Source organism: Astatotilapia calliptera, chromosome 6 (genome assembly GCF_900246225.1).
Source record: "Astatotilapia calliptera chromosome 6, fAstCal1.2, whole genome shotgun sequence".
Taxonomy (NCBI): Eukaryota; Metazoa; Chordata; class Actinopteri; order Cichliformes; family Cichlidae; genus Astatotilapia; species Astatotilapia calliptera.
The window spans coordinates 21,331,750-21,345,649 of record NC_039307.1 but is presented as its reverse complement, the minus strand read 5'-3'; the positions used below and the strand labels follow the sequence as shown (position 1 = coordinate 21,345,649).

Sequence of the window (13,900 nt, the reverse complement as noted above, 5' to 3'; positions counted from 1 at the left end):
TTCCTCTCCTCTGGGCTCCCTAGTGGTTTGTGCAGGCCCATCTTTCTACTTCAGCTATGCACACCAGGCCTGGAGAAAGCAGCTGCAGTGCCACTGGGAAGCTTTACCGCTTTGCCTGAAGGCACTCGGATTTTCACACCGGGGTCAGTATGGTTTGTCGGTGCCTGGTGGCAGTTTGGATAATCTCAGTGATGTGCCACTGTTTTACACTTATGGCATGAAAGAGAGGCTTATTCTGGTGTGTAATAACCGGTGAGTAATAAACAACATAGCTTTTATCCCCCTACCTCCAACACGTGTCCTTTTGCTTTGTTTTGTTTGTTTCTTTGGTCAAACTTTATTTGCCCATAAGCACATCATCATCACCCTGGTGATAAAAAAGCACTGGAGCATTTAAGGCTTGTACACATGCAGCGGTCATGCAGAATTCGTGACCACATATACGCTCTCTGGTGGAGACTGTGAGCCCATCGTTGTGTTTTTTGCGGTGTGGGTGGAGCTGTGCAGTAGGTTCAGACCTGCTGTACCAGCTCTGACTCTGGGATTTGTTATGAAGGATGCCAGCAGTGGAAACCCGTCGCATGGAAGAAATATTTTTACATTTACCTAATTTGTTTTTTTTTTAATGATCTTTAAAAATGGCATCCAAACTTTATAGTTTATTAAACATTGTGTACATACACGTTTAAGTGAGTTTAACACTAATCACGAGTCAGTCTTTGTGGATGTAGTTTTTGCAGGGGCTTCTTTTTTCCCCATCGGTTTTATTTTTTATTTTTATTTAGTTTTGTTGCCTTTTACTTTCCCTTCGCTTGACCCGTGATAAATACTGACAGTGTGAACGGCTGCTTGGCAACCTTACTGGAAAGACAGAATGAAAGGAGACTGAGAACGACGCGTGTCACACTGCTTTCTTCAGAAAACTTACTCCCTTACTTCTCTTTATGGCGTTTCAAAATGACAGACTCTAACTTGAGGAACGAAAGCAACCATGGGCTGTTTTTCACTTCTTTTAATGGATCTGTTTCGGACCAGATGTTACCAAATGACAGCATTACCACATGCAGGAACTTCACAATGGACTCACAGGTTGTCGGAGTTGGGATCTTTCTCTCCGTTTTTATTTTGGTGGCAATTGTTGGGAATATTTTGGTTATCCTGTCTGTGGTGTGCAACAAACAGTTACAGACCGTCACCAACTTCTTCATTGTCAACTTAGCCATAGCAGACCTCCTGTTGGGCATTATTGTGCTGCCCTTCTCTGCATCTCTAGAGGTGCTGGGATGCTGGGTGTTTGGCCGGGTTTTCTGTAACATCTGGGCAGCGGTGGATGTGCTCTGCTGCACGGCATCAATCCTCAGCCTCTGTATGATCTCCATCGACCGTTATATCGGCGTGAAATACTGCCTTAAATACCCAAGTATTATGACTGAGAGAAAGGCAGTCGCTATTTTAGTCCTAGTGTGGGTATCATCTGTTGTGATCTCGGTCGGTCCGCTCCTGGGATGGAAGGAACCGCCGCCTGTGGACGAAAGCATCTGCAGGATCACAGAGGAGCCGGGATACGCGCTCTTCTCCTCGCTTTTCTCTTTCTACCTCCCGCTTATGGTCATTCTCATCATGTATTTTAGGGTGTACGTGGTGGCCCGCAGGACTACTCGGAGCCTGGAAGCGGGAGTCAAACGCGAGAGAAATAAGTCGATGGAAGTGGTCCTGCGGATACACTGTCGCAGCGTGCTGGAGGACGCGCGTCCGGCGAGCTCAAAAAGCAGCAAAAACCACCCGTTTCGAAGTTCGCTCTCCGTGCGGCTGATGAAGTTCTCCAGGGAGAAAAAGGCTGCGAAAACCCTGGCCATAGTGGTGGGGATGTTCATCCTCTGCTGGCTGCCCTTTTTCTTCTTTCTGCCAATGGGTATGTTTTATTTATCGATCTCTTTTATTTTTATATAACCGTTTCTCAGCATTTCATGCTGGGTCATGAGCTGGGTCCTGCGTAAAATAGGATTCAGTCTGTTGCATTTCCACCAGACTCCTGGCAAAGACGGAGAATATGACTTCTTATAAATGTTCCTCTCCTAAATGCGCTTTTAAAAAGTTTCTATCTTTAAGAGCAACAAACACGCCTGTTTCGGGCCTGCTATGATTTATGATTTTACTCCTGAACTGATCATGTGTGAGATGGACATCGGTCCAAAATAAAGCGTTCTGAATAAATGGGTCGTGTTCAGTATAAGAAATTGACGCTGTGATTGAAAACGTTTGCGTCTAAGAGGCTCCTCTTGACAGCTGCGCAGACTTTTATAAAAGACTCGAAATTCTGGTCGCAAAGGAAACCTAAACGTATGAAATTCCGTGAATTTTAATTTAAGAAAACCCTTTCACACTGTTAATAAACTCTGTAAAATTGGCGTTTGGCCTAACAAAATAAGAAAATTGCGTGTTCTGGATTGCATGCGCAGCTTATTTTGGGAGCTATGCCAGGAAGTGATCAAAATTAAGATGCTATAATGCTACAAAAACCAATTCTTTTGTCAGGAAAGGTCAGCTCTGCAACATGACCATTAAAGTGGTTTGTTTTCATGCCTGTAATTTTTTCATGACTGTAATTATTCCTTCACATGGCTAATATCACATTTTTCAAAGAGCAGTCATAACAGACTGACATTCTTCACTGATGACCAGTTCCAGCGGCTACTTACCTTGGTAAAAACTCAGACAGGCATGATTTTCAAGAATAAACATTTATGTTTTATTGTTGAGCATATTCATTAAGTTGACTACGGTACTAAGAGAGTGGGATGTAAGATTCAAATCAGGCAAAGAGATCTTCTATTCCCCTGCAGATGGTTGAAAAGGCCCTCCACTGAGGGTGACCAATTCAGTCTTTATGACAACACATAAATCAAACCGAACGAGCACATTTTACAGTGGAATCAAATGGAAATAGCTTTAAATTTAAAGACAAAACTGGACATAAAGGCACACCTTAAAACACAAACAGAGGCAATATGGGTATTAGCAACAAAAAAAATGACTGAAATGCAAAACTGAATAAATAAAGAGTGCCTACGTAGCAGGATTCAGGCTAGATTCGCTTAGACTAATAGAGCTCTGGTGCCATATGTTAATGGTGGCACCACAGATTTTCATTTTGCATATATTTCACATAATTGATTGCGAGAGCCATTGAGAACAAATGGCCAGTATCTTACTGGGCAAAGCACTAACACAGCACTCTGATTCTTGCTGCACCTCTCCTTTTACAGACTGGAATTATTAGAGCAAAGCCCGCAGGGACACACGGGGTGCATGAAATGAAATTGGTGCTACTTATCATTTTATTCACTTAATGGGAAAGAAAGGGGCACGTTTATTTGTATGCCTAAATCAGATAAACTCCATCCTCAGCATGTGATTAAAAATGACAGGAATGAGATTTAAAGGTTTAAAATGTTAAAAGTCAGTACACATTTCATTACACACATTATTAATCAATTTGTGCACCTCAAGGCAGTCTCTAATAATAGTTTTAATTAACATTACTGTAATGATTGTAATAATTTGACTTTGTGATCACGTTATTGCTTTTAGGAAAGGTCATACAGACTCTTAAATCTAAAATGGTGACACTAAAAATCTGCATTCAAAGGCAGTTCAGCCAAAAGGGATCATTAATTTTGTCTGGTGTTATCTTGAGTTGTTTTATTTTTTATTTATGATACCTGGTGAATGTCAGAAAGGTCTCTAATTTGCATGATAAAGGAAGTCAGACTATCAAAACACTAATATCTAAACTAACGTCTGCTGTAGATTAATGGATGACCTGCAATTTGGTTTTTAAAGCATAGTAAAACTGAACTCTAAGAATCTAGTCATCGTGCTGTAAGCCATCTGGTTTGCAAAAACCCTTTGAGAGATGACCTCAGGCCTCCTCAAAGGAAGTATTTTTAAACATTAAGTTCCACCAGGGATCAATAAAGTTCTACACTGTCAATTTATCCCCATGGGTGGCTGCCTTTTATTTCCCAAACCACTCACAGATGAGTGTGGGGCCTTAGCACCGCTTGCTAACCTACACTCGGTCAGTCAGACACGGTGATGTTGGTCCATCGCAGAGACAGACATTAATAGGTAACTTTTTGCCGAAAGGCAGAGCTGTACGTTCAGCTCATCTTATACCAATCAGGACTTTTCTGTGTGATGATCCAAATCTAGATGGAATCCTCTGACTCGTTTCAACCTATATTAGCACACCAGACCCATTTTATATTGCCAGAAACTGAGGAAATAAAGAGGAATGGCCTGTCAGATTTCTGTTTAAGGCCGTTTCTTTCCCTCTGTAAAAGCCAACCACGACCACTGAGGTGGTATAATTAACTAGTTCTTCTTTCAGGCTTTTTTTTTGTTTTTCAAAAATGCACAACTGATTTTAAATATGTTCACCCACTATTGTTTAATAGACTGAAATTGGTTGTTGTAAATGAGGAAGTGCACAAAAAATCTGCAGTCTCTCTGAAGGCCAACAGGTGGCGATAGTTGTGGTTGCAAAAGGACTTCTGGTCCTACTGAAAACCATGTGAGGACATTGTTCTGATTTGACGTCTGTAAAGAGTTTCTTGTTGAGTTTATGGACTCAGTCACTCATTTTGGATTAAAAAATATTTTGTAATTGTTTCATAATTCTTGGTCATGCCATTTTTAAAAATTGTAGCTAATTTGTGGTATGAGACTACATATTTATTGGCTAACAACAAAAACTGCATGTCATTAGGCATGTGGTTTACCAGTCAGACCCACCAATCTTAGTCACATACATTTTTTTTTGCAACCAAGATAGCGATGGGGTAAATGCTCATCTCAGGTCTTCAAAACGTGACACAACATTAGCTACTTTTATTGTCTGCGATTCTGACCAATAAATTATCTGAGCTAGAAACCTCTACTGTCCAAAGTCTGTTAAAACACCTCAGTAACACATTAACAAAACCCATTGTTATGCTGTGTGACTGGCCCCTTCATCATCATGAAAGTATTGTATTAACCACATACACACAGTCATGCTGCTGTAAATACTCAGCTACACCTTATTATTAGCCCCTCTTGTGATAGTCGTTATTGTGGGGGGCATTTGATAGTGATGACCCATTTTAAAATATTTAAATTAGTTGTGGACTCCGGGCGTGATTCACAAGCAGATTTGATTAAGCAGGAAAGTAACGGGAGACAAGCAATCAGAAAATCTAAAATTTTACAACTAATGTTAACTACTAGTAAACATTTACTATTGCTACAGTCTGTAATATTTGCAGTTTTGTATTATGATAATATGTCATTTGGTCATTAATATCATACCATAAATGAATCATAGTAGTTAGAAATGTGTACAAAAAGGGGAAGCACTCAATTATTCTGACAGAAGTCCAAAGAACAAAGTCCAGAAAAATGTTTTAGATATTATGATGAAACTAAGTGAGTAAGTGCAGAGGGCATCCTCTATTTGTACACAGGTACGTTTTAATACAGGGATTTTCCACTTTTGTTTTCAAAATCTCCATCAATGTGAAAACACATGAAAAAACAGCAAAACCAAGCAGTCTGACATCAAAAACTGAAATACAGGCGCACATCTTTGATGTTCCAAGATAACATCCTTGCTTTCCTTGTTGACATATTAATACAGAAACGTCGTTGTTGAAAATCTTCAGGCTGGAAGAGGTTTTCAAAAGGCCCATTTTCAGTGGCCTAAAATGCTGTTTAAAAGTAGAGGAAAGGTCACAAATGCAAAGAAAATTTATGTCTTCCAGAATATCCAAGTATGTGTGGACAGGGGCTTAGAGTCCATATGCAGTCGTCTTTATTTGGTTTTGGTTTTTTCTGTCAGTGAAGCTGAAGATCTTATTTGACCAGAGCGTAAAGTAGCCAAATAGTTTTTCAGTGGTTATACTTGAACCATATAACTTATTGAGTGTCTTAATAAGTTGTTGGGCGGCCATGTTTTTCCAGAATAAAACTATATCACTCTTTGAAATAGACTTTGCAGACCACTGGCAGTATACCTGAGTACAAAAACAATTTTGACAACAGGTATTCCTTCATTTGACCGTGGTGATAAATTGTTTAAAATCTCTCATAAGTGTCCAGTTTCTTTGGCTATACTCTCCCACTGTCAGCCAACTCCAATGCATTCTTGAGATCCCCTCCCAGGCATTTCAACCCCCATTCACACCTTGCTTCAGCTGACCTCAGAAGATCACCTCACAGGGTGGGGCAAGGTCTCATATTAGTTTCACGCTTGACCCCCAGTATGGCAATGACCCACGCCTTTTTTCACACCTCAGCTCAAGTAATGACCTCATGACCCTCAGCACCATCTCCAAAGGCCACAACCCCCACTGGAGGTTAAATATCTGGGGCTTGCCAACATTTGTTTTTAGAACTGGACAAGATCTTCACAAACCTAATTAAATCCAGCTACCTTCGTTTTCAAGCTCCCAAGACTATCTTGATCTGGCTGGCCGAGAGCTTGCACAGATACAATTCACATTGTTTTCTTGTCAAAACATTCAGACAAACTTTATTGATGGAGGAATGGTCATACTGGAACAAATAAAGGTGATCATTATGAGCAGCTGTGTTTTTTTGCAATGAATCTGAGGGCACAAGTGGACAAAAATCAACTATGCCAACAAAATGCCTTTGCCCAACATCCACACAGCATAGCAGGGCGCCTCCATCCCCTCACTTTTAAGGTTTCAAGTTTTTCAGTGTCTGTATATCTTAGCTGTTGGTGGCCTTATGTTGAGTTTAAGCTTTAGAAAAGCGTAAAACAAAACACACTAATATACAAAATACACAAATTAAAAAAGATTGCCATCCCAGAAGCAATAAAACAAATACATACAAAATATACCTGTTGTCATGGTGTTTTGGCTGTGCGTCAGAGCAGTGAATCACTTGCTGCCTGCCTCTAAAGGTGATGTCATTTTAGGGACATAATTCAAAAAAAGAACATCCCTTCCTCTTATTAATTTATTAATCTTAGTCTTTAATCCTGAGTGAATTTGGGTGGGTAGTGATGAAAGAAAAATGAGACTATGAAGAAAGTCTCAACTTTGTTTCATCATCCACTTCTTTTAATATAAGTGCATTCTTTCTGTTTAGTGGTCAGTAATGTCAGAGCATGAACTCTGAGCATTACACACAAGCCTCTGTGCAGTACTAAGCAGAAAAAAAAAAAGGATTTCTGGGATATCAGTGCAGACTTGACATCATAGCATTGTTAAATGTTGCCTCTGTGTCCAGGCTCGATGCCATGTTAAATCCCAGGCCTGGAGAGAAAGAAGAATAACGGTAAAGAAAGAGAGAAAAGCAGCTTCCTCTGAAAAATAAGGGTGTCATCGGACTATTGTACTAAAAATAGCATTGGGAGTATATGAGCAAAGCAAAATGCCTTGTGCTGCTAGTCATCTGTGCAAAAAGCAATTTTCATTATGAAAAACTCTAATGTTCTCATTTGTTAAATTACCAGTGTGTAATGTCATATGCACAAAAGCTAGAAAACTTCCATATATTCCATATTTCTTAAATATCTATAATCCCCACTACAAGAAATAATAGAAATTCCCTTCATTTTCCATTATTCTAAATAGAGTTGATAAATTGAATATTTAGAGGTTATCCATTCCAGTATTTCACATCAGGCAAAACCAATAACAAACACAGACAGAAACACCAGCAGAAACAAAGATGATGTGCTTGCATTAAATGGAACATTTCAAAACTTTTATGAATCATTGTGCTAAGCCTGGTGTGTGTCCTTGGAGCATGGAAAAAACATTTTTTGATAACAATGTGTATGTTTCACCTGACCCCTTTAGCGAGAGTTTCCATCACAGGAAAAAGCCCATCTAATATTGTGTTGGCACATTTCATGTAATCAGTTAACATCAGTTAAATCCATTCAAGAAATCTGTAAGTACCAGAAAAGTCTGCCTTCATCGTGCATGGTATTCAAGCAAAAAGAAAAAAAGTTCTGTGCCCTCAGGCTTGTGGGTGAAGCATGTTCTATAAATATCTGCCCTTAAAATGTCAGAACCTCCTTTGCTTCTATTAACAAACATAAGCAAAAAAAAAAAAAACCTGCAGGTGCACAATAAATCATTAAAAAGATCCTGCCGTCAGAGTGCAAATACATATACACATAACATAATAGTACATCACAGCTGTGCATAGACGTGTGCATTTCTTGCAGTATATATATATATCTTTGTTAAATTAAGATTATTCCATATAATTATTTTGCTTTATTATTACTTACCTATTATTATTTAGTATCCAACCTGACTGACAAAATGACATACAGCATCAAACTGTAAAAATCATTCATATTTATTAAATTTATATATTTTGCATGTGTACAAATTCTCTGACAGTACTAACGTTTATCTTCAGCGGCTCTTTGTAGGATATTTGCGAAAATATTTGTTCTATATTGTTCATTTACTTTATGGTAACTCACACATCTTCCTGATGGCTTCATCTCCTTTCAGGTTCCTTCTTCCCGGCACTAAAACCGTCTGAAACTGTGTTCAAGGTGATCTTTTGGTTGGGATACTTCAACAGCTGCATCAACCCCATTATCTACCCCTGCTCCAGTAAAGAGTTCCAGCGGGCTTTCACCAGGCTCCTCAAGTGCCAGTGTTACCAGAAACGTAGGGTCCTTCGCCGCTTCTATGACCAGAGATGGCGGACTGCTGTCAAGGGAATGACAAGGGATCAGAGAGGCGATTATAAGCCTGGCTACGCTGTGCACGAATCCTGCGGCAGCTCTTTGCTACACACAAGAAAAGGACATGCACTAGGTTTCAAGAGATGGAGTCTGTTTCCACCACTGCGAAAGTCCTCCTTCCAGCTCAAAGAGAAAGTAAATAATCTGTCAAATAAAATTAAGGGAGGGACGGGAAAATGCAACACACCTGCTGTTGGTCGAATTGAAACGGTGGACACGGTGTCTATGGGGATTTACAACTCTTGTGAGCAGAGTAGCTATCAGTTTTATGATCTGGCAGAATGCTATGGCCTGAAAGAGACTGACATTTAGACGGTCACCAAAGAGGCTTTTATTTATTTTCAAAGGGCCATATTGGACCGACATGTAAGAAAGACTGTGATAATGCATAATATCAAAGAATCAAGGCACGATTAAAGCTGAGAATAATGGGTTGATCCTTGCACAAACAGGCAAAAAAAAGAAACCCTTATCCCAATCACGTGGGTCCCACCATGTTTATTTGGATGAAACTTCTAGCGAACTGCTCAATGACACATTTGGGACATGGGTGCGAAATAAGCAGTAAGTTGGGACTTAATACTTTTTCGCTTGAAGGCACTGGATGTGAAGATTTCATAGCCTACAGCTGACAGCTGGCAAGTTTTAAGAATGTAATATTTTGGGAAAGACAGTTAACATAAGGCTGGATAATTAGTATTGTTGTATGTTTTTCTTACAGTTTTGTATCAGGCAGTTTTGATGTCTTTAAATGTTAGCCAGCTCACACTGTGTGATAAAGACTGAGAGTAAATGGTTTGGTTGGCATGTTTTGTGATTTAACAAAAGACAAAGAAGCAAAAGAACAAATACCTGTACTGAAACTAAGTTTTCAATCTCCTCGAAAGTAAAATCACAAGTGCATTTTTGTGTTGGTGCCACAGTTTAATCAAATGTAAAATTTCATATTGAATTATGATCATTAATCTGCGCCTCTGTTTCTTTTTTTGACAAGGCATTGTAAAGACGAGTGGCCAACGTTGCCAAGTGAACAGTAATGTCAAGTTGTGTATTTTTGGTGGGGGGTTTATGTTTATCAGATGAAAGGCAAAAAATGTAGGAGAGGAAAAAATGTGGAGACAATAATTTCTTTATTGTTTTATGCCTTCCAGTTACGTTACGTTATTTGATTCATGATTAAAGAAAAATATCTCCTTCATCCAGAAGATGTCACTGTTGCTTTGGTTGTTTTACCTTGTGCACCTATTCATCTTTAAGTAAAGCTAAATGCTTTTGGGATGACTTGTTTTTAGTAGAAGTGAATCTGTTGGAAATAAATTAACACCTGCATTTAATGAAAGCGGTCAGAACAGCAGTAAGAATATGTCTACTGACTGAGAAGTACAAATTACAAAAAGAAAAAGAAATACAAAAAGATTTCAGGAAAGCACAAACACACTTTCATAAATCTGGAATTGGAGGCAGTGCACATTGATAGAGAGAAAGGGAACAACTCCATGAAGACCAATAAACCACAGTTGATTCCTGTTAGAAGCCTTACTAGAAATTAGGTATATAACCTTAACTTTACTGTATTAAAGTTAGAAAAATCACTTAAAAGTGGTCAAATGTGTTATATTGTTGAATATAATTAAAGACAAAACTGCCTTCATCACAGCTTTCCCTAAATTAATCTTTATTGATTTAATCAGAAAAAGCTTTGGTAGCTCATTCTCAGAACAGCAGCCTCAGATTTCTTCTTAGACAGAAGATTTGCAGTACAGAGAAAAAAAACAATAAAGGGGAAAATGGGACGGGTACATTTCAAGTTTGTTATTTAAGTTATTAGGCTTAGCAAAACATCTACGTCCGTTTGAAACGATTATCAACATTAACAGACTGAACTGGACTTAATAACAGGAGTCCATATAATTTTAGTAAATTATTCTGGTGAGTATCAGCTGCGCTGGGTATGTAAATCGGGCCGTAAATCAGCTGCTGTGCTGATCCGACGCCACTCTGCTAAAAATCCGGACAAATGTCACTTGATCAAGGAGCAGATCTGCATCAGATGAGATCAGCTGACTGCGTGTGCGTGCGCTGTGCATATAAAGAAAGTGGTGCGCAAAAGCAGGGTAGTGACAGAATTGATGCGCATTATAGATATTTGAAGCATGTGTACCTGCACATGCATGCTTATTAACCCACGGGTACTGTGGAATATATTTTTTACTCACCTAAAGCGCTCGTGCTCTCGTCCACTCCCCGCAAAAAATTAGCAGCTGTGCGGTGTCTGTGGCATCGGTGCTCTCATCTCATGCCATGGAGTAAAAATCAAAAGCACAGCTTTATCAGACAGTTGCAGTTTAATGTTGGCTGACGAGTCTTCAGTGCGTCGCACAACTGGATTTCTGGACACGCTGACGTTGGTGAAGTCCTGCACATTATTTCGGTGACTTTAACGAGGCCGTGTTTTATGAGGTCTCCATCTGAAAAAGCCTTGACATGTCTTGCGATGAGTTGGGCGACCTCATAGCCGGCTATTGGAGACTTTTCCTGGATAATTTGAGCACGAAAAAAATACTGTTGCTGACCTTGCAGGAGAGCTACCCTTTGCTTTAATTTCTGCTCTCGCTCAGCACCAGTGTAGGATGCATAGGCCTGATGTTTGGTTTCATAATGACGTCGTACATTATACTCTTTGATAATTGCCATAGTTTCAGTGCAGATCAAACAGACACACTTCCCCTTGAATTCTTTGAAGAAATATTCACTCTCCCACCGTGTCTGAAATTTTCTGCACTCACTTTCTACCTTTCGCTTCTTTGGTTCTGCCATGTTTAGTAACTGGGGGGTAAATTTCTTCTGTGATTGACCTTTTTGGTGGAGCAACTGCCTTGATTAACAGCAGCTCCCCCTGGTGTTAAAACTAAGAAGTGCAATACACTCAACCAAAAGTTCGGGCCATATTCTATTCTATTCATAAAATTACTTGCGGGCCAATTAAAAATGGACCGCGGGCCGCAGTTTGGACACCCCTGTTTTATGTGGTCATATAAACGTTTCTTGCAATTTCTTAAACTGGACTTGACTTTGTTAATAGCAGCCTATCAAAAACAACACAACATGTATTCCCATTCCCATTTTAGCTGAATCTACAAAAAATGCCAAAGATAACAAACACAGGCTGACAGCTATAAATCACTCTGCAATGACCTATGAATCATTCAAGTACAAAAAGGCACCTAATTCACAGGATGAACCAGTGTTGGGTTTACACATAAAAGACAATTTAGCAAAGAACCAGAGATAATTTTATTATATCTTTAGGTGCTTTATTACCAGCAGTACACATATCTTTTGTTTCCAATTTTGTAGGTGAGTTTACAAAAAATAGTAACGATGACAGAGTTTGGCAGATATAAAATAATATTTTACATCAATGAAGTGAGTCAGTGGGGCTATTTGCCTAAAACGTCGCACATGTCAGCATGGTGTGTAGTGTGTTTTTAAAAGAAATGTGAGGAAACTGGACAAATGGTGTATAAAAAAAGAAATTTATCTGAAAGTCATGTCCTTAAGAAGCAGACAAAAAAAAAAAACCCCATCCAGCATAACTGGCTGCGCCTTGGTTGCATTGTTTTGGATAGGTATGGGGGGAAAAGAAGAAAAACTATTTATTAATACTGCTGCAATATTTGTTAAATATAATTTTTGTTCAATAAAAAAAGACCTTGATAAAAAAAAAAAGCCACCCAACAAAGACCTGACACACAGTGGCGTGTCGAGAAAATTTTTGTTGGGGGGGCCAGGTAGGGGCACAGATTTGGAGAAGGGTGGCAGATGTAATTGGCAGATAATGTTTAAAAAAAAATTCTACCAACCGTTAACCATAATTCAATAACCCTATAAACCTAATAACCAAATGCACTTTTAACTCTTATTAGAATGAGATTTTAACCACTACGGTGCAAAGTTTTTAGATACTGCGTTGATAAAGTACAAGAGATACAATCAGTGCTTTGTCAATGTTTACTCAGCATTCAAGAACATCAATATTTGCATAGTATTTTTACTGACATGTAGTGCACATATGTTTTGGGCAAAAACATTTTTGAATATTAAAATATGAACATTTGTAACAAACAATTGACAAATTAGCCAGTTCCAATGCAAAACTTTATCTGCCTGTTAAAAAAAGAAGATAATCTTCTCACAAACTGGTGTTTGATTTTGAAACAGGAAAAAAGTGGGGAAACAACTGAAAAGACTAACATTTGAATAAAACCTGAAAGCAAGTAAATACTTTCTCTGCTGCCTTATGGTAAACTTTGGTAATATTGATAAAGAACAACACTGGCTGATGATGAAATACAGTCAGCTGGCATGGTGACACTGCCAGTATTAACCTGCAGGGCTGGACTGGGACAGAAAATCGGGCATTTTGACTACAGACCGGCCCACCAGGTATTAAAGCCATAAAGCCTTTGAATGAAAACAAATGCTGTTGTGACAATGATGTACAGTCTTGTGTCTTATGTATGATTTCTATACATTTTACGTCAGATAAAAACTTTGGTTGTAAGATTTAGATAATTATTTAATAAAAGCTAGACATTTTAAATGAGAATAAGAAAGAAAAGTATTTCTTTGTGCCCCACCTTTCCCTGTTAATGCCCTACCTGGCCCCCTGGCAACACTTTGCTAGACCCGCCCCTGCACAGTTACCAGCTGTCAGCTACGTAGAAAAAGGATCCTGGTGTTATTTATCTCTCAGAAACAGTTGATAACTTCAACTCATTCATGTCACCTAAAAGGTAAACCTGTTTCTCCATCACCTGTTCAGCTCTGATGATTCTGTAAGGACATCTCCTGGTTTCATCTTCATGTTTCCCTCTCATCACATATACAAACCAACATCATGACCAGCAGCTTTACAGCTAGTTAACACCAATAGCTAGTTAACCCATAGCTATTCACACAACAACGGGGTATTGGGTAACTATGATGTTTTTATTTTAGAAAACAAAGTACACATGAATTAATGTACTTTAATAGAAAATGGAAAGGTGATACAACCTCAAAAACGTGGTTGTCTCTAGATTTAAAAAGAGAAATAAGGTCCAGTAGTTA

The 13,900-nt window shown here is 38.9% G+C and overlaps 1 protein-coding gene across 1 annotated transcript; it reads left to right on the top strand.

Moving 5' to 3' along the window:
* The first annotated feature begins 831 nt into the window (after positions 1 to 831).
* Positions 832 to 10,322, top strand: adra1d (adrenoceptor alpha 1D). The gene is made up of 2 exons (XM_026171089.1): positions 832 to 1,912; positions 8,550 to 10,322. Exons 1-2 carry the CDS (start codon positions 958 to 960, stop codon positions 9,098 to 9,100), a joined length of 1,506 nt encoding a protein of 501 aa, XP_026026874.1. The 5' UTR covers positions 832 to 957; the 3' UTR covers positions 9,101 to 10,322.
* The last annotated feature ends 3,578 nt before the right edge of the window (positions 10,323 to 13,900 follow it).